Here is a 21,466-nt window from a genome sequence, read left to right on the forward strand (position 1 = left end):
GAAATTGCGTAAAATGGGGAGTTGCTTGTATCAGTTCAGCTGAGAGCTGTCCCTCCAGCTCGCATGCATGAGAATAATGAGAATAAATGTAAAATAATGAGAATACAGACTCCACATCTATGATTTACCTTTGAGCAGCTTCTGTCCCCAAATCCTTTTCTCCTCAGACCAGCTGGGAATGTTCTGAGCAGGGGAAAAGGTACTTGACAAGTAAGGCTGTGGGGAGGTGGGAGGGATGCCTTATTTATTACTACCACTATTATTATTACTACTACTATTTCTGTTGTCAGCCCTTCTTTCCCGCCTTTCCTATGTGGCTTCATGTTTAACATCATGCACACTGATTTCTGTATCTCCCTTATCATGCTTCACTTATGTTTATGCATGCTATTTGCTTTGGGTTGGGGTTTTTTCTCTCTTGCATGAAAAAGTTTACATCTTCAATAAAAATGCAGCTTTTTCAACAAAAACCACACGGCATTCTGTCACGTATATTTTGGCACTGAGGTCGCTCAGTTGAACATCATGAAAATGGCAAGAAGGAGAAGGGGGAGAGCGAGTATTTTGAGCATAGAAAAGAGTGGGAAAGAATTCTGGTCGCTCTTCACAGCACGCGTTCTTGTGGCCTTCAGTGTTCGGTCCCACTGCGTCAAGATGGCGTCTCTGGCTCCGTCCCACTTCCCTGGTCCCGACAAACGAAACTGATATGGACTGCAGGGGCCAAAATAAACCTGCAGAGCCAACTTGGGATCTGTCAGGAAGAGGACTGGAATGTTGGGCTTCACACCGATACTGGAGGCGAGTTCATCCATGTAGACAACGTAATCTGTTTGTATGGTATCGCTCTGGCCGTACCTGAAAGGAAAGGAAAGGGGACGTTTGGTAGATGTATTTCTAAGCAGAACAGGAAAAAGGCAGAAGAAAACTGTGAGGGAACTTTATTCCCATGTGGCTAAATTGTGCCATCTAGAATGTCTGGGATTTTACACACCCTGCAATGAACCAAGTCCTTTGCTTCTGAATAAGCAGAAGTGAAGCTCATTGAAAGAACTCTGTGTCTAGCTGGAATTGGCTATCTCTTTTGACATGTGCATGCAAAATCATTTAGGAGATAAATTTTTCATAATTTTCTGATTGGCCGTGGATACCACTGATCCGATGGCGTAGAGTTTGTGACTGGGGCAAAAATCCAACATAGCTAAATGGAAGCATAAAAGCCTACAAAACCAAACAGCATATTAATTGTAAAAACACAGCAGCAGCCTAAAACACTCGACAACAGTGATTATCCCTCATCCCCTTCAAAAGCTCTGTTACCTGGGGTTATGGAGCTCCACAACACAGGGGCCACTGTTGAAAAGTCCCTCTCCTTTGTGGCTGCTAAGGGCTTCTCCATACTTTCCCTTCCTCTGCTCTTTCCAGGCAAGGCCAACAATTTAAAGTTCCATGTCTAAGAACCCTTTTCTTTTTTGCTCCAGAGCTTTCCCCATGAAAACCAGCTCTTTAAAGCTCAATTGGAGCAAAAGTCAGTCTGCGGAAAACCGCAATTGCTGTTTGCTCCAAATGAGCTCTAAAGAGCAGTTTTTGCCAGGGGAAAGCAGTAGGACAGGTGTGGGTGAGCCCTTCACCTTGCATAGAGTTGGGACAGCTGGTCCTTCAGGGTTGATGCTTTCAATATTTCCAAGAATGTTTTTGGTGATCTGCATGGAGGACCAGCTGGGGCAACTGTAGCATATATACATGTGGACGACGGACCGACTGAAGCATATTGTAAATTTTAGCATAGAATCCTCAAACCACCTGATTGCAGGAAATCAAAGAATCCTTTAAAATGCAGGGAGATAGAGAGTTTCCTCCTAGGTGAGCAGAAAACTATATTAAAAAAAAAAACACCTAATATGTGTACTTAAAACTCACCATTTGAGCTTTTTCCCCATTTTCTCATCTATGTCATCCATCATGCTGCTCTGTGGAGGCAGCTTACATAAACCTGAAAAATAAGAAAGAACTAATGATCCCCTATGTCCCTTGAAACTCACTTTCCCAAATACAAACAAACTTATGCACAAAAACACACCAATGTGCATGCAATCCGGAATACCCAGGTGAAGACGCATAATAGGTTACTGGAACATAGGAAGCAGCCTTATACTGAATCAGACCACCAGTCTATTTTTTTGTAGGGAGGGGGAGTTAAATGCGGGGGGGGGGACCGTTAAAAGTCCCTTCTCAGCGCTGCATGCCCAAATTGGTTTGGTGGCTACTTTTAACTTTAGGTAAAGGTAAAGGGACCCCTGACCATTAGGTCCAGTCGTGACCGACTCTGAGGTTGCAGTGCTCATCTCGCTTTATTGGCCGAGGGAGCCAGCGTACAGCTTCCAGGTCATGTGGCCGGAGTGGTACCTATTTATCTACTTGCACTTTGACGTGCTTTCGAACTGCTAGGTTGGCAGGAGCAGGGACCGAGCAATGGGAGCTCACCCTGTCACGGGGATTTGAACCGCTGACCTTCTGATTGGGAAGTCCTAAACCACAGCGCCACCCGCATCCCCACTTTTAACTTTAAACAAACAAATAAACATGGGAGATCTTGAACATGGATCTCCAGATTAAGTCAGCTTCCTATGTTCATATTAAGATGGGAGACAGTGGCTTGTTTATTGCCACCTAGTATGTTAACGGAAGCATTGAGATTTGAAACAGGGGCTTCCAGCTCACAGGTCCGTTACTTAGCCGTGAAGCCGTGCTCACCTTTAAACACTCTCACGGCCCACCGGGCCTGAAGGTCTACGGTTGGGATAGCTGCCCCAAGGGACTGGACTAAGCCAATAACCGCCAGGGTGGGGTTTTCCAGCAGAGGAGGGACAATGCTTTTGTACAAGGTGACTTGGTCATTCCTGCACTTGATGATGGATTCGTCCTCCATGAATGGGTAGGCAAAGCTGTAGCCCGTTGCAAAAATGACATAGTCAAGGCCTTCCTGCGCAGTGCCGTCTTGAAATATCGCAGACGTTTCCCTGAACTCCTTCACATTTGGCTTCACCACCACGGTTCCACATGCGATGCGGCTCGGGAGGTCATCGTTGAAGACAGGCTCCTTGCGCAAGGTTCTGGGGTAGGGAGAGAAGAAGAAGAAGAAGAGGAGGAGGAGGAGGAGGAGTTTATCACTTTATCACTACTCTAAGGAGTCTCAATCCTGCCAACCTAGTAGTTCGAAAGCACAAAGTGCAAGTAGATAAATAGGTACTGCTCCAGCGGGAAGGTAAACGGTGTTTCCGTGTGCTGCTTTGGTTCGCCAGAAGCGGCTTAGTCATGCTGGCCACATGACCCGGAAGCTGTCTGCGGACAAACGCCGGCTCCCTTGGCCAATAAAGCAAGATGAGCACCGCAACCCCAGAGTCGGTCACGACTGGACCTAATGGTCAGGGGTCCTTTTTAAGGAGTCTCAAAGTGGCTAACAATCTCCTTTTCCCTTCCTCTCCCACAACAAACACTCTGTGAGGTGAGTGAAGCTGAGAGACTTCAAAGAAGTGTGACTAGCCCAAGGTCACCCAGCAGCTGCATGTGGAGGAGCAGGGAAGTGAACCCAGTTCACCAGATTACGAGTCCACCGCTCTTAACCACTACACCACACTGGAGAGAGAGAGAAACCAGAGCCAGGGCTGTAGGCTGGCTCTTGGAAAGTGACATTTTCCACTGTAAGGGAGACAGGCATTGTGCTGCTTGGTCGTCCCATGGAAGATGGCCTTTTAGTGCTCCCAGAAGTCAGCTCCACTTTTTGGGAGGGGCTGCTTTGCGGGCAGGAATCCCGGTCCACACAGTGACCCAGGAGTGGGTGGAGGAATGGCGCCCACGTCAGCGGGATCCCCAGCCGCGTCACGCCCCTGGCCAGCCAATTGGGTTTGCTTGGGGGCGTGGCTACGCCTATTTAAATTGTGGCACGGAACATAAAATCCACACAGAAACACATCATTGCTTGTTTTAACTCGCTTGTGGGAACAACTCAGAGGCTGTGAAAGAAAAAAGGTTAACAACACAAAGAATTAGAGGAACCATCAGAAGTGACTATGAAAAGCAGTAGAAGTATGAGATGATCAGAACCCTCTGAACTTGAAGCATGGGAAATCCTATTAAAAAAATTATAATTTGGTAGAATATTCAGATTATTTGATATGTATATGTATAATTTGGAATTTTTAATGTGATTTGATTGGATTGCTAAAGTGGAAAATTTAATAAAAATGAATTTGAAAAAATAAATTGTGGCACGGCCAGGGAAGCAGCCTCCTTTTGCCTCCATTCGTTGTTGTTCCTCTGCCTGCTCCTCCATGTTAAGGGTATCCCGTTAAACGGATCCGGGGGTGTGGTTCCTGTCCAAAGCTTGGGCGTGGGCTAGGGCCATGCCACATCCCCAAAGGTGACCCTGGGGGTGCTCAATTGATGTACATCATAGGGCTCCCCCTTCCGGTGGTTGACCCTTAGGAGACTTCCTGCAGTCAGGCAGGGGTCAGGATTTAGTCTTGCTTCACCCAATTGCCTAAGCCAAACTGCTCACTTCTGTAACCCATAAAGTTGTGGCCTAATTCATCCCATTAACCAATACACTTGTGTTTGTGTATTTATTTTGGTGGGGAACTAGGGGGTCCGGGGCCTTGCCACACAAGCTCTCCTTCTCCCAGTAAAAAGTGATATTTTTACTTTTAAAGAGGGGCTTAAAAGCAAAATCCAGACAGGCTCTCTTCTCCCCCAACCCAGGTTAAGAAGCCATCTGACCTGGAAATGAGTGCTTGGTGGTTGTGGAAAGGAGTGGAGTGCAACTGACCTCATGGCACCCTGGGAAATTTCTGTTTTGTCCAGAGAGTAGGTAGGTACTGAAGAAATCAAGTATCTTTTGCAATTTGGCTGCAGTTTATTCCTACATCTGTGCTGTGGCTCGTGCAAAAGGCCCAAGAACTAATGCGGCAGAATCCTACTCTTCTATCTTGGGGTTACCTTGGAGCAGGTCCCAGCCACCCAGAAAGCGTTCCTAAAATCACTCAGAATTTTTGCATAGGGTCAAAACAAGTTCTGAGAAAAACAAAAACAGTGGTCCTCTAGCAGTTGGGGATTGAAGTGAGCTTTGTGGCTGATTTGAACTATGTTGGTTTGTTGGGATTTGGCAATTCAGTCTTAAGACATTGCTTGTAGGGTATGTTTTCCTAGTTGGGTTCTGGCCAAGATGATTTTTCTTCTTCTTTAGAAGTTTCTGTGAGCACTGGCTATTCTCTTCTAATCTCAAAGTTTGTATAAAGTTAACAGCATGTACAAATCAAATTCACTTCAGAAGAGCATTTGAAATATTTTGCAGTTCTGCCACACCTCTTACTTGGCTATTTACATAAGGAAAATAATTCTTAATGTCTTTCCAGGAAAAGATAAGTGTTTGCTGCCTGATCTCATAAATGTTCTTGGCTAGAATATTGACTGAATATTTTGTTATATAATTGTTTTGTTAACAACTATATTTTTTCTAGAGGGTATGAAGGTTATAATTGCCCGTAACATAAATCCTAGATTCCACACACACACACACACACACACACACACGTCCCTTCGTGGTTTCTCATTTGGCAGACCTTTGTCTTGCTTTATAATTTTTATTTTCATCGAATGGTTATGTAATCAAGTTTTCAAGAATACAGGTGACAAGCCTCCAGCCAGAGTCAAAGCGGCCTCTGGGCATCAAAAGTTTTTAACGGCACAAAATACATCAACTTTGCTGAGTTGTTCTCTTATGGGTACATCCTTTTCTGCACCAATCATCTGCTGCTGCAGTTTTGCACTTATAATGCAGTTTTAATTAATGTACTGTTATAAGAGGGGGCAAGACTCCCCTAAAATTATCAAGAGGTAAACAGCAGAATGACTCAGCCATTAACCCAAGCTTCCTCAACCTCGGCCCTCCAGATGTTTTTGGCCTACAACTCCCATGATCCCTAGCTAGCAGGAACAGTGGTCAGGGATGATGGGCATTGTAGTCTCAAAACATCTGGAGGGCCAAGGTTGAGGATGCGTGCATTAACCCATTAAGAATGCCATTAACAGAGACTCTCTGGGCTAGGCAGAAAATGGGAAAGCCCTTCCCTGAGGTGAGAGATAGTTAGCAGAGACAAAAGGCCAGAGTTTCGGGATGGATGGATGGACAGAACTGCAGTGGAGGATGAGGTAAGTGAACAGGGGAAAAGGGTGTCACTTTTGCAGTCTGTTTTATGATGTTTGGAGTCTCTTGGAATCTGAGGCTGAAGCAATGGGACGAACAGGACCCTCTTGGGATGTGAATGTGTTGCACTCTCTCCAACTAGATACAAGCTGTATATATGTGTGTGTGTGTGTGTGTGTGTGTGTGTGTAAATAAGCCACATATCATAAATACACTACAGACCCCACTGTGCCTCATTGTTGGGCACAACCAATGCCCTTCAGAGAAAAAGTTACAGATCAGATAAGTCACATTCATTCCTCAAAAACCCCTCTCCTCAGCTGCCTTTCTCTTTGATGGATGAAAAGAAACAGATTGACTTATCTCTCAGGGAGGGAAGTAGCTGGGGGAAGATTTTGAACAAAACAATGGATGGCAAAGAAAGTTTTCCCCGCCTCTTCCAGTTGCTCCACTCAACCTGAAGCTACAAACACCTCCTTTAGAAGACATCCCTCAGGGACACACAGCCACAAAGCTGCATGTAACTAGCTGCTCTGGTTTAATACAATTCTGCTTTGCAGGGTTATTGTAAAGAGATTATCACAAGATTCTGTATGTGAAGTGCTTTGTATGTTCAAAAGCAGCATTCAAATGCTCCAGGTCATTTCATCTGCCCACCAACGTGGGGTTTGGCTCCAAATTGTTTGCGTTTTCAAAGCTAATCAACCTACAACCTCTTTAGTTTCCAATATTACCTATGCAGTGGCATCAGGCCATAATTCTCATGTTTGAACCATCTGTTCATTTGCTTCACATACAACCAGTCACTGATGGCTGTTGGGAGGGTGTTCCTGAGGAAGGTTTCAAAGCGACTGATGACCACCATGTCCCAGGGATAGCCGTTGTCCCAAACACGACTCATGACCCAGGAGCCACTTCGAGAGCTGAGATAAACCTTTAAAAACGGGTAAGAGACAAGGCGAGAGACACACACAAAAGAGGCTCACGTTACCAAACATCATTCTTGTGTAACTTCTTCCTCACTCCATTCAACGGAGCTTGCACATGAGCGAGCTCAGATGATTGCATCCTGGTAAGGTGTGCCCAAAGGTTGCAAAATGATTGCAACGGAAGTCTCCAAAGACTATTCTATTTCAGTGCTCTAGCATGAGCATATTTTGCCCGTTTCAAGAGACAGATGATGGTATAAACCACACATGAAAAATCTGTGCTCCTCCAGTTGCTTTGGGGCTCCAACTCCCCTCTGGGCCTAACCAGCATGGCCAGTGGTCTGGAATCGTGGGGATTTAGTCCAACAGTATCTGAATGCCATCAAGCTGGCTAACTCAGTAGGCAATACTGGGCTAGACACACATAGTCCGACCTGGTATAAGATAGCTTCCCAACTTCCTTCCTATAGTTGAGGCCTATTCCCCCACCTGCTCTACAGGTCTATGGTGCAAATATGCTCTTCATTTGAGCACCCCCTTAAAACTCTTCTGCAGCTTCCCCTACCCTCCAGAGCAGACTTGGAGAGGGGAGGAAAGGCCCATGGCTCAAAAGTAAAACCTGATAGGATGCTACACTGGGTACAAGCTTCCGTTCAGGAATCTGGGATGTGGAACCTGTGGCTTTTCAGATCATCTCGCTCTACAGCTTTGATCATTGCTGGCCATTGGCCATGTTGACTAGGGCCGAGGGGGGTTGGAAGTGCAACGGCATCTAGAGCACCACGAGTTTCCCATCTCTGTTTTAAACATTCGTTTCAGCATGAATTTATAACCTTTCAGTCTGACAGGGAATAGATATAAGGAACTGCCTTACCTTGAGCCAAAGCAAACCCAGTACAGTGGTACCTTGGGTTAAGTACTTAATTTGTCCCAGAGGTCCGTTCTTAACCTGAAACTGTTTTTAACCTGAGGTACCACATTAGCTCAGGACGTGGGTGGCGCTGTGGGTTAAACCACAGGGCCTAGGACCTGCCAATCAGAAGGTCGGCGGTTCGAATCCCCACAACGGGGTGAGCTCCCATTGTCCAGTCCCTGCTCCTGCCAACCTAGCAGTTTGAAAGCACGTCAACGTGCAAGTAGATAAATAGGTACTGCTCCGGCGGGAAGGTAAACAGCGGTTCCGTGCGCTGCTCTGGTTCGCCAGAAGTGGCTTAGTCATGCTGGCCACATGACCCAGAAGCTGTACGCCGGTTCCCTCGGCCAGTAAAGCGAGATGAGCGCCGCAACCCCAGAGTCGGTCACGCCTGGACCTAATGGTCAGGGGTCCCTTTACCTTTACCTTTTACCACATTAGCTAATGGGGCCTCCTTCTGCCACCGCCACCGTGTGATTTCTGTTCTCATCCTGAAGCAAAGTTCTTAACCCGAGGTACTATTTCTGAGTTAGCGGAGTCTGTAACCTGAAGCGTATGTAACCTGAAGCGCATGTAACCACTGTATTGCCTACTTTGCCCCAATCTTTCTAGTGCTTCTTGAGATTTCTTAAAGCTGGAGGTGGTGGGGATTGCACTCCAGACCTTATGTAGCTGCATAGGTAAAAAAAGGTAAAGGATCCCTGGACAGTTAAGTCCAGTCAAAGGCGACTATGGGGTTGCAGTGCTCATCTCGCTTTCAAGCTGGGGAGCCAGCATTTGTCCACAGACAGCTTTCCAGGTCATGTGGCCAGCATGACTTAACTGCTTCTGGTGCAACGGGACACCGTGACGGAAACAAGAGCGCACAGAAATGCCGTTTACCTTCCTGCCACAGTGGTACCTATTTATCTACTTGCACTGGTGTGCTTTCAAACTTCTAGGTTGGCAAGAGCTGGAACACAGCAACAAGAGCTCACCACGTCACGGGGATTTGAACCGCTGACTGGCAAGCCCAAGAGGCTCAGTGGTTTAGACCACAGCGCCACCAGTGTCCGGCATGCAAGACATAGGATTCATCCCTTCCCTATAACCCCACATTCTCTCCCCACCAATTAGGACCTCCACAGCAGCCAAAACCTAAGCATTTCCAAGTCCATTAGACTCAAATGGGGCACTTAATATCTCTCCCACTGAAACTGACAGGACTTTAAAGTGCTTACCCTTTGGCTGGCAATTATTAAGCAGAATGGGAGCTCCCAAGCGCTGTGGAAGAAGGTACCTGCGAGGCTGTGGCACTCAGCTCCACAGCAATGTCACAGCCAGAATTCCCAAGGCCAATCACCAGGACTTTCTTCCCCTTGAACTTTTCGGGTCCCTTGTAATCCCGGCTGTGGAAAACTCTGCCCTTGAACTTCTCTATCCCTACGCAGAAAAGTGGAAAACGAATAAATGTTTTAAAGAAACAAAAAAACCAACAATGCATCTTGTTGGCATTAAGGCACTGTGAAATGCAAGACTTGATTATCTAGGCTCCTGATGACTTTGGTAGCACAACTGTTAATTTCACAAGTCCTCAGACAATTATTCAAACCCTGCAAAGTGATCTCGTAATAAACTCTAGGCCAGGCATAGGCAAACTCTGGCCCTCCAGATGTTTGGGACCACAATTCCCATCATCCCTAGCTAACAGGACCAGTGGTCAGGGATGATGGGAATTGTAGTCCCAAACATCTGGAGGGCCAGAGTTTGCCTATGCCAGCTCTAGGCTGTATTTGTTTGTTTCACCCTTGTCATTAGCCTAATTTTAATCCTTCTCAGTGACTGACACTCTTTCCATTTTCTTGTGGTGGGGATGGGTGTGTAGCCAGACTTGGACATTTGGGTACCTGAGGTGGGAAATCTGAATCAGTGCCATTGCTGTGGTAAAATATAGTAACAAACAAAACTGACCCCCTTGAATGTGCTGCATGAAGTGACCGCTTCATTGCCCCTCACCCTTAGCCCAGATGAACCTTCAACAATGCCTGAAGTCAACCTGAAGTCAACTGGACTTTAGCTCTATCCTCCACCGAAAGACAGTATAAGGCACAGAGGCCTCTCACACCACAGCAGTTCGTGAACTGGAGCTCACATTATGTTTAATCATATATATTTTTGTATCGTCACTTACCAGGAAAGCTATTCTTTGGAATATTCGGATAGACATGATGTCCGGAGCAAATCATAACAGCATCAAATACGACTGATTCCACCTTCCCATCCTTTTCTATTACGACTTCCCATTGGCCAGTAACAGGGTAATTCGGGCGTTTCCTAATTTTACTCACAAGAGTCTTTGAGGAAATGTTCAAGAAAGTGTATCAGTGTGGTTTCGGCTTGAAAGATAGACATAATTAAGTCGTGAGTCCAGGGTCTGATTTACCAGAAAGGGCTGTGTCAGGCAGGGCTTATCTAAATGTCACCTGATTGGAGTAAGGGATTTGACAAAAGAATCCTGCATCAGGTTCCACACTCTCTTCCTAGTCCTGCGCAAGCTAAAATGCAACACCCCTTTGGCAGAAAGACCAAAAGCCGCAGGACAGAGGAGAAGAGCACCCAGACCCAAAAGTTTAGCCCATGGCAACCATGCTGATGGGTTATGGGCTGAACTTGCTCTTCCTGCCTCCACACACAGAACTTCTGGAACCATGTAAACACGGCTTCCTGTGGAGAGATTGCTTCAATCTTCAGATAGTTCTAATTTGGGTGCTGCCTGTCTGTAGATCTGCTGCTTCTAAATTAACCTCAGCTTAGGCCTTTCCTGTTGGAATGTTCAGGGAGGCAGGAGAGGACATATTGTTTGATTATAGCCTTTCCAACTTGTGTAAACAAGTTCACAATTTAGCAGAGTAACATTCCCCTTTTTAAATTCATAGCGGATGCATTTGCTCAGGCTCACTAACGCCTCTATAATAACTATTCTGGTATTTTCCCCTTATTCCCTCATAAAAGATAAGACACAACACAGTTTTCTATAAAAGTACACAAAGAGTTTACTCACATTCTGTTCACAATCGGATCCCAGAAGGCAGACTTATCTTAGAAAAGTAACATACACCCGGAAACTATCTCATAAGGAGGCAGTCCCTTTGTTCTCTCTTGGCTGGAGGCCAAGAGAGCATCTTTGGCTAAGCAGATGTTGCTTCTTCGACAAAAGTAGTCACAGAGAGAGAGATGGCTGTCCTGCCCTGTGCTTTTGTCGTTACCTGCACAGGTGAGGCCACGCCCACTTCTAGTCACATGCAGAGGAAGTCTGTCCCAGCCCAGAAGGAAACAGGAAGTTTACCTGCTGCCTGGACAAACATTCCTCCCCATGTGTAAACATGTTCACTCTAGGAATGTTGTACTTGACTGCTCTTGTGTTTCACATCCCCATTTCCTCCATGCTTTCCAGGCACAGCCTGCACTTTAAAGCTCCATGTCCAAGCGTGCTTTTCCCTTTCCTTTTTTTTTTGCTCCGGAGAGCTCCCCACAAACACCTGCTCTTTATTGCTGAATTGGAGCAAATGACAAACTGTGGAAAAACCCACACTGCCATTGGTTGCGCTTCAGCTTAAATGTGCTCCTGGGCAGAAAAGAAAAAAGAAAGAATGGTCCAACATGGAGCTTTAAAGCATGTGTCTGCAAAGAGCAAAAGCTTACGTGTGGATAAGCCCTTAGCAGTTGTCCCATCGAGCTCTGCTTTTCAGCACCCTGGACCTGAAGAAGAGATCCCAGATCATGGATGCTGACATTTTCAAATGCTCTGGAGGAGCTGTTTGCACTCTTGCAAAGTGATTTGCCCTGCTGGGGCCAATTCTTGTATCCAGAGATAATTGTCATGGCACACAAGCCCCTTGCATACCCACAATCTCCCGTCAGTTTGATTGCAATTTCTTACCTTAAACTTTATGTATTTGACAAGATCGAAGTGTTTGGCATACAACTGGATATATTCTTGAAGCTTGGAGTTGTGCATGTAATTTGGGAATTCCTCTGGGAAAGGGAAGTCTGGAAAGCACATCATTTCTTTGCAAGAGTTGGTGAACACAGAGTGGTAAATACTGGCTCTGCCTTCCTCTGCAGACTCCTAATGGGGAAGGCAAGACAAAGCATGAACAATAGAAAATAAGCACAGCTTCAGGAAGTGAAAATCCTTACAGTTAATGTGCAACTGGGATGTTACATGCCCAGCTTTCCTTCCAATACAATACAGTGGATTTCTCATCAGAAGATGAAGGTACTAATGCTATTCTAGGCTGCATCAACAGATGTTGTGAATCACCCTGAGATCTACGGATGAACAGCAATACACAAATTTAATATATAAAATATATAAAAATAAAGTATAGTGACCACATCAAGGGAAGTAATAGTACCACTCAATTCTGCCTTGGTCAGACCACACCTGGAATAAAGTCAAGGTAAAGGGCCCCTGACAGTTAAGTCCAGTCACAAATAACTCTGGGGTTGCAGCGCTCATTTCGCTTTACTGGACGAGGGAGCTGGCTTTTCTTTGCAGACAGTTTTTCCGGGTCATGTGGCCAGCATGACTAAGCCGTTTCTGGCAAAACCAGAGCAGCGCATGGAAATGCTGTTTACCTTCCCGCCGGAGCGGTACCTATTTATCTACTTGCACTTTGACGTGCTTTTGAACTGCTAGGTTGGCAGGAATTGGGACCGAGCAACAGGAGCTCACCCCATCGCAGGGATTCAAACCGCCAACCTTCCGATCGGCAAGCCCTAGGCTCAATGGTTTAGACCACGGCGCCACTCTGGAATACTGTGTCCAATTCTGGGCACCACAATTTAGGAAGGAAGTTGACAAGCTGGAACGTGTACAGAGGAGGGCAACCAAGAGGACCAAGGGTCTGGAAACCAAGCCTTATGAAGAATGGCTAAGGAAGTTGAATATGTTTAGTTGGAAAACAGGAGACTGAGAGGAGATATGACAGCCATCGTCGAATATCTAAAGCGTTGTCCTTTTGGAAGGTGGAGCAAGCTTGCTTTCTCCTCCTCCAGTGGGTAAGACCAATGGCTTCAAGTTATAAGATAGAAGATTCCGACTAAACATCAGGAATAACTTTCTGATAGGAAGAAGAAGAGTTTGTATTTGATATCCCACTTTATCACTACCCGAAGGAGTCTCAATGCGGCTGACATTCTCCTTTCCCTTCCTCCCCCACAACAAACACTCTGTGAGGTGAGTGGGGCTGAGAGACTTCAGAGAAGTGTGACTAGCCCAAGGTCACCCAGCAGCTGCATGTGGAGTAGCGGAGATGCGAACCTGGTTCACCAGATTACGAGTCTACCGCTCTTAACCACTACACCACACTGGCTCTCCAGTAAGAGCTGTTCAGCAGTAAGTAGAAAAGACACCCAGAAGAGATGGTGGACTCTCCTTCCTTGGAGGTTTTTAGCAGAGGTTGGATGGCCATCTGTCATGTATGATGTAGTTGAGATTCCCACATTGCAACGGTTGGACTAGAGGACTCTTGGGTTCCTTCCAACTTCACAATTCTATGATTCTTATATTCTATGCTGCCTACCTCCTTTCAAAAGTCTGGAACAGATCAGTGGTGAATGGCTGGGATTACATTACACTTTCCATCACTTTTTCCATAAGTGCCCCATGCAATTGGACACCTTGCTTTTTGGGAAATCCCAGATTCTATGTAGAGAGCCTACACATGCCCAGCTTGCGTACATTCTGAGCATACAAAGGGTCAAGTCAGGTGTGGGAACAGCAGGAACAACCTCCTGCTCCCCCTGTGTGCCAATAATAATAATAATAATAATAATAATAATAATTTATTATTTAAACCCCACCCATCTGGCTTGGTTTCCCCAGCCACTCTGGGCGGCCTCCAACAAAATATTAAAATACAGTGGTCTGTTAAACATTAAAAGCTTTCCTAAACAGGGCTGCCTTCAGATGTCTTCTAAAAGTCTGGTAGTTGTTGTTCTCTTTGACATCTGGTGGGAGGGCGTTCCACAGGGCGGGTGCCACTACCCAGAAGGCCCTCTGCCTGGTTCCCTGTAACTTGCCTTCTCGCAGTGAGGGTACCGCCAGAAGGCCCTCAGCACTGGACCTCAGTGTCCGGGTAGAATGATGGGGGTGGAGACACTCCTTCAGGTATACTGGGCTGAGGCTGTTTAGGGCTTTAAAGGCCAGCACCAACACTTTGAATTGTGCCCAGAAACGTACTGGGACCCAATGTAGGTCTTTCAAGACAGGTGTTATGTGGTCTCGGCGGCCGCTTCCAGTCACCAGTCTAGCTGCCGCATTCTGGATTAGTTGTAGTTTCACATCATGCTGCTAGCTTGTCTGTACAGTGGTACCTCAGGTAAAGTACTTAATTCGCTCCGGAGGTCCGTACTTAACCTGAAACTGTTCTTAACCTGGAGACCACTTTAGCTAATGGGGCCTCCTGCTGCTGCCGCGCCGCCGGAGCATGATTTCTGTTCTCATCCTGAAGCAAAGTTCTTAACCTGAAGCACTATTTCTGGGTTAGCAGAGTCTGTAACCTGAAGCGTATGTAACCTGAAGCGTATGTAACCTGAGGTACCACTGTATCTGATGTAGGGGAGCCCTACATGTTTCCATCAGTCTGTCCCTTCACACGTTTGTTTGTTTGTTTGTTTGTTTGTTTGTTTGTTTGTTTGTTTGATTGATTGATTGATTGATTGTTTGATTGTTTGCATGTGAAGCAGGGACTCTTGGCCACAGGCCACAGGAAGGAAGAAAGGTTGAGACAATCCACTCACATGTGCTTTCAACATATTATGTGAACCTCCCTAGAGAGAACGCATGCAGCGCTGCAGTATTGGGGGTTTCCAGTGAAACCAAAGGGCCTATGCTACTATATGTAAGAGTAACTCAGTTTGAAGAATTTGGAAATCATAAGCCATATATTGCCATACTTTGCTTCATAAACTGGGGGGGGGGGGGAGTTCTCTTGTGGTGTTGTTGGGAGGGGCAGTCAGTATACTTACAAGCAGGGTGGATAAAAATCAATGATTTCTTTTAACAAAATCAGATTTTTAAAATTTAAATCGTATTTTAAAAAAATTTAAATTGTGTTTCTTTGATTTAAATTGGATTTTTAAAATAAAATACTTTTGGAGAGAAAATCTTTCTAAAGATAGTTTTCCATTTAAGTTACATTATATTCCAAAGGCTATTCATCAGGAAATAAGGATTTGTTTTAAGTTTTTCATGTGTGCTAAAACTCAGTCTAAGGATTTTGTTTTTGTTTTTTAAAGTTTAACCATATCAGTTAACAAACATGGATACGTATGCTGTAATGTTACTGTTTTAGTTAAATAAATTGTTTAAATTGTTATTAAGGAAATGATTATTTTTCTCCTTCCAATAAAGGAGAGCAGAAAAGTTGTCCAAATATAAACAGTTAACTTATTAAACCTCACAATAATCCCATAATTATCTGTCAATGTATTTCTAATAGTATAACCAAATCAGTAATTTTTGATATAACTGTAAAAACTACTCTGAAAAATTATTATTCCAAAAATGAAACCTTCCTCTGGTTGTAAATATTAAGATTATACCAGCAAGAATGAGTCTTTCTGTAAAATAATAATAATAATGATGATTTAAATCAAGTCTTACTGACTAGTGATTTAAATTGTGATTTAAATAGATTTGATTTAAATCAAATCCACCCTGCTGATTCTGAAGCAGGCAGAGGGTTCCTCCTCACATCTGCCAGGACCTGAGTGAGTTAAATGTCCCTGGCAGAGGAACTGCATTGATCCACGCTAGATCACGCTAGCTACACGCCCTCTAAAAATGTTTGCAAGCAGGGTCAGGACCATGCAACTGCTGACCCCAGCTCTACCTTCCCCCACAACAAGGCCCTAGTGCAAACAGCTCAAGCCTTGATGACTTCACTTTCAATGCTTACAAAGTTGAGCAACAGGATGACTGTCCATCTCTATTCCCGGGAAGAGCTAATAGCATTTCTTTATGTGCAAGAGGGTTCAAGATGATCCTTTTCTATGGCTGTTCTAACGCCAGCTTTGGATCAGTGCCCCAATGTGGAAATCTTTGCATGAAACTGCAGGCTACCCACGCACCCTTCCATGTGAGGATCTCCCCACGTTCTCATGGTGGACTGGGTGAGGAAGAAGGAAGGGGACTCAAATAAAAATTAAAAATGAATTAAAGACTTTTTAGTGGCATTAAGGCAATTGCCACTTTGGAAGCAATCTAAAGATTATGGCAGGCTATTGTCTAGGCAGGCAGTTTTTCCGTGTTCTCTGTTCTCAGATTACTCTTCTGTAAATAGTTAAGAATGGTTATATAACAGACCAAAAAAAGCAGTCTATTCACAAGCAATGAAAAAGGAGAAAACCCAGGTGCTTCTCGACTGCTTCTTAATTGCACTCTAATTAGCAGATAAAGAGGCTTATGTGATTTTTATGGCCTCTCTGGGAATCCTCACAGCACCCAGAGCACATTTTGCTTTTTATTTTATTTTATTTTTGCTTTGAAAGGAGTATGGGTGCCAGGCTCCCTTAAATTCCTAACTCCAGCGGGTGTTAGAATTTGGTGGGGGTTAAACTGGATGCCGGGACGCGGGTGGCGCTGTGGGTTAAACCACAGAGCCTAGGACTTGCCAATCAGAAGGTCGGCGGTGCGAATCCCTGCAACGGGGTGAGCTCCCGTTGCTCGGTCCCTGCTCCTGCCAACCTAGCAGTTCGAAAGCATGTCAAAGTGCAAGTAGATAAATAGGTACTGCTCTGGCAGGAAGGTAAACGGCATTTCCGTGCGCTGCTCTGGTTCGCCAGAAGCTGCTTAGTCATGCTGGCCACATGACCCGGAAGCTGTCTGTGGACAAACGCTGGCTCCCTCGGCCAATAAAGCGAGATGAGCGCCGCAACCCCAGACTCGGTCACGACTGGACCTAACGGTCAGGGGTCCCTTTACCTTTTTAACCTGGATGCCAGATTCCTAACCCAGCTTCCTGTGTTCAGGAACTCACCTGGGGTGATGGGTCATTAGGAGAAGAAAAACAAAAAAACATGACAACCGTTAGGAAAGTGAAAGAGAGGGGGCTTTGCACCAGACAGCGAATGGGAGGGAATCCTCACTCAAGTTAGTATGAAAAGAAAGGCAGAGTTTGAGGCAGAGTTGAGAGTTGGCTGGAATGTGACCAGTAGGATAGAGAGGGTCAGAGCAACATCTGATTTCTGTTTGAATCCAAGGCTGTGGCTATGGGAGAAACAAGACCCCTTTGAGTTGTCAAGGCTGTGAACCCCTCCATCGCAGACTCAAGTTTTATATATGCATAAATACACCATATATCCTAAAGACACCTCAAAGACGCCTAGGACCCTCGTACCTACGGGACCGCCTCTCCTGGTATGTCCCACAGAGGACCTTACGGTCTTCAAATAAAAACATCTTGGAGATCCCAGGCCACAGGGAGGTTAGGCAGGCCTCAACCAGAGCCAGGGCTTTTTCGGCCATGGCCCCGATAATAATAATATTAGCCACCCATCTGACTGGGTTGCCCCAACCACTCTGGGCAACTGAACCCCTGGATTCACTTAAAGAATAAATAAATTGGTTGTTATATTGATATATTGGACACTTTTCAATTTCTAGTATGTGAAGGTTAATCTTAGGGACAAGTTACTTAATCTTGTTAAAAGATCAACCATTTCACATCTGACTTCTTTCACAACTCTTGGGTGGATGCCACCTGGACCCGATGATTTGTCTTTTTTATTTTATTTTGTTAGTACAGTGGTACCTCACAAGACGAATGCCTCGCAAGACAAAAAACTCGCTAGACGAAAGGGTTTTTTGTTTTTTGAGCTGCTTCGCAAGACAATTTTCCCTATGGGCTTGCTTCGCAAGACAGAAACGTCTTGCAAGTTTGTTTCCTTTTTCTTAACACCGTTAATACAGTTGCGACTTGACTTCCAGGAGCAACTCATAGAACACTGTGTGGTAGCCTTTTTTGAGGTTTTTAAAGACTTTGGTGATTTTTGAAGCTTTTCCAAAACTTTCCCGACACCGTGCTTCGCAAGACGAAAAAAATCGCAAGACGACAAAACTCGCGGAACGAATTAATTTCGTCTTGCGAGGCACCACTGTATGGCCTAGGACGTCATCTCCCTGTTGCCACTATTTGACTCCATGGAGGATAGAGAAGTATGTTTAACACATCACAATACCTAACCTATAAATATCCTCTTTTACTCTTTTGCTATTGAAATGGAAAGGTACATTTTAGAAACAGTTCACAAAACAGCTGCTCAAAATGCTTGCTTATAAGAATTTGAGGAACGACTCTGGTCATACTGAGACGGTCAACTTTTATTGCAAACCATTCCACTTTAGATGTCAAGTTGGGCCCACACGAGTGAATAGTTCTCTGCTGCTAAAATCCCATTCACATAGAAAACTACTAGGAAGAAGAGGTCCCACTGCGTCTTCTCCCTGACATACTAGCTTTCTATGAGCAGGGACTTTTTGTATACTGGGGGTCCTGCAGCCTGGACCCCTGGCACAGGTTTAAAATGGAGACCTAGGCCTATTTCAGATGGAGAGAGGCAACAGTTGTTTTCAGAAAGTTGAAGGCAGTTTGAAGGAAGGATTATTGCTTGTATACCAATCCCACTTTCTTCCGTGCTAAACAAGTTTTGCAGGGGTTTCAACGGTCTATAAAAGAAAGATGTATGTTCAGCATGAGAAGCACTGCCTCTCTTAAACTGGAAAATGCCTTAAAACCACATGATTAGCAATAATAAAGGTTATTCCGGGTTTTGCAACAACCAGCCTTGAGGGCAATAGTCACATTGGCAATGCTATGAAATTCCCTGAACTTATTAACTGTTCTCAGTTGATGCCCGAACAGTTATGCATTTTACCCTCTGCTGAACTGCTGAACTGCAGCAAAGGTCTCTTGTGTTTGCAGACTAAAGTGACTCCTTGTGCCTTTTTCATCCCCACCAAAAATTGTCCGATGAATCTGGCGCATAGCACAATAGATGGCAAAACAACTCATAATGACAGAACAAGCAACACTTAAGAAGTTTCTTCCGTGGGTTCCTCCATGTTCATCCCCCCAAATTAATTTTTGGAAGTCAAATGCACATTTCCAACAAAATGAGTTGTAAAACAGGTTCACATCTTTTATCAATCAATCAAGCTGACACATTTTTACAACTAGATATCTGTGGCGCAGTGGTCTAAACCACTGAGCCTCTTGGCCTTGCCGATCAGAAGGTCGGCGGTTTGGATCTGCATGATGAGGTGAGCTCCCATTGCTCTGTCTCAGCTTCTGCCAACCTAGCAGTTTGAAAGCACACCAGTGCAAGTAGATAAATAGTTACCACTGCGACAGGAAGGTAAACAGTGTTTCCGTGTGCTCTGCTTTCCACCATGGTGTTCCGTTGTGCCAGAAGCAGTTCAGTCATGTTGTCCACATGACCCGGAAAGCTGTCTGTGGACAAATGCCAGCTCCCTCGGCCTGAAAGCGAGTTGAGCAGCACAACCCCATAGTCTCCTTGGACTGGACTCAGCCGTCCAGGGGTCCTTTACCTTTACAAGTCAAAATCTCTAAGCATGATTGCAGCTCCCCATGTCTTGTGATTAGATTTAATACCAAACCGGATCAGGTCAGATCCGGCCAGCCAAATAGGTTGGGATTGCAGGCTTCAGTCATAAGGAGGGAAATATGTAACAAGCTACAAGACCAGCACATTCAGTGGACAGGTGGGACATTTGTCCCTGAATACACACTCACCGTGAACCGCCACAGTCCCCCAATGCCATCACTCCTCTCAAAGCAGGTAGGCTCCAGTCCTTCATCTAGGCAGCATTTGATGGATGCCAGTCCACTCACTCCTGCTCCAATAACTGCTACTGTTTTTACCATGGTCACCTAGAACAGGGGGAATTGTACAGGTCCTTCCTCAGAACCAGTTAAAATCATAATCATCATCATCAACACCTCCCCCCTTTATTTCATTAAAGAATAGTACAATAAAACACAACTTCAGCATATTCCGTTTGCCCCAGTGATGCCCACCCAACATTATGACTCATTTGGTGTACCAGTGTAAACTCCCCATGAACGACCCACCCCTCTCTGTTTTCCCCCACCCCAAGGACTACTTGAAATCATTGGGAACCAATAAATCTAAAACAGATGAAATAGAAAAAAGGATAAAATAAGGGGAAGCAAAAATACAGAGAAGAGAAAAGAAAGTGTATCTCCTTTGCCATTTTATATGCAGTATGTTATGAGTCTCCAAAGACACCCCAAAAGGAACTTGGGCTCCCATGCTAAATGATTTTCCAAACCCCGACACAACTCACCACCAAAAAGCTCGTCCTTGCCTCTGTGAGCATTCACACACACTCTTGCAAACCGGGACCATACACTCACAGCATGAATGCAAAGTTTCCCCACCTTTTGGAAAGCCTGTCCTCCTGACTCTAAAACGACCAGCGATAGTTGGCATTCCCAGCCTGGCTAGGCTCCCAGTGAGCTAGCTTCCCACAACTGCAAACCATGTCCTGCACCATTCCTTTTTTTAAAAAATTGTTATTTAAAAAATTTCTGAGGTTACAAAAAGGTTACGTGCACCCTCTCTTTTCAGGTCTTTTCTGCAGATCAGTTCCATTCCATATGAGAAAAGGAGGACAAAGCCACTGGAAACTGCCTCAAAAGTCCACAGCAGAGCAAGGCTTGTACTCCCATCACATTTTTAGTATTAGGGTCAGGCTACCCCTACTCAAGCCCTAGAGATGCCATGGGCTTGCAGAAGCCCCTGTGGCTACAGGGCTTTGAAACACGAACATCTGTACGAGGAGCAGAGCTGCTTACACGAACCTTGCCCTTTCCTCCAGCAGCAGCCTCTTAGGGCTGTAACTGCAACAGAATGAGGATTTGGCAGATAAAGACTCAATGAGTCTGGAGAAAGATGCTGCGATTCTCCCCCTGCCAATTCCAGCTCTACTTATGTTGCCACTAGTATCACCTTACTTTTCCTTGTTTGCTGCTCCTCTTCTTCCAGTCCTGCCAGCTCCCTGTCCGCATGCAAGTGGGATTCACCAGAGAAGGCAAAACTTCTCCCTCTTAGCTTTGGAAATGTGGGAGGAGTTTATTTGAAAGCCAGGAGGCACAACATACATTATCTGGGCTGACTCTGGTCCTATATCCATTCCCTGTCCTCAGGAAAATGTTGGTTTGGATAGTAACTCACTTCCGCCTTAAGTCCTGTACAGGCGTGTTCTAGCGCTGCCATATTTTGAAGAGCAAAAAAGAGGACAGATGTGCGGGGATACATTTATAGCTGGGCCGGGGGGGGAGGGGGGAGGAAGAAGAAAAAAGCAGTACTAGCGTGTGTGTGCAGTAAAAAACA

General features: G+C 45.2%; 1 protein-coding gene across 3 annotated transcripts; it reads right to left on the reverse strand.

The window, feature by feature from the left end:
- Positions 1–456: 456 nt before the first annotated feature.
- On the reverse strand, positions 457–21,316 carry LOC308480539 (flavin-containing monooxygenase 3-like). 3 transcript variants are annotated; one of them, XM_081012204.1, is made up of 9 exons: positions 21,088–21,316; positions 19,843–19,980; positions 11,961–12,149; positions 10,212–10,374; positions 9,321–9,463; positions 6,934–7,133; positions 2,752–3,110; positions 1,918–1,990; positions 457–855 (listed from the first exon to the last, which is right to left on the reverse strand). In XM_081012204.1, the coding sequence occupies exons 1-9, from the start codon at positions 21,139–21,141 to the stop codon at positions 513–515; spliced, it is 1,662 nt and encodes a 553-aa protein (XP_080868330.1). In that variant the 5' UTR covers positions 21,142–21,316; the 3' UTR covers positions 457–512. The 3 variants fall into 3 exon arrangements, with proteins under 3 accessions (XP_080868330.1, XP_080868332.1, XP_080868331.1); XM_081012206.1 differs by having other exon boundaries at positions 21,083–21,202; XM_081012205.1 differs by lacking the exon at positions 21,088–21,316 and adding an exon at positions 20,418–20,518.
- Between the last annotated feature and the right edge of the window lie 150 nt (positions 21,317–21,466).

Source organism: Podarcis pityusensis (genome assembly GCF_964106645.2).
Source record: "Podarcis pityusensis genome assembly, chromosome: 6".
In the NCBI taxonomy this organism is placed as follows: Eukaryota; Metazoa; Chordata; class Lepidosauria; order Squamata; family Lacertidae; genus Podarcis; species Podarcis pityusensis.

Excerpts from the sequence above, each read along its gene's own strand:
- LOC308480539 (XM_081012204.1), bottom strand. The coding sequence starts at position 21,141 with ATGCGGACAGGGAGCTGGCAGGACTGGAAGAAGAGGAGCAGCAAACAA. Across the intron at positions 7,134-9,320 it reads TGAGTGCCACAGCCTCGCAG|GTTTATCTCAGCTCTCGAAG; the intron begins GTACCTTCTTCC and ends CCGTTTTTAAAG. Across the intron at positions 3,111-6,933 it reads GGCCTGATGCCACTGCATAG|AACCTTGCGCAAGGAGCCTG; the intron begins GTAATATTGGAA and ends TCCCTACCCCAG.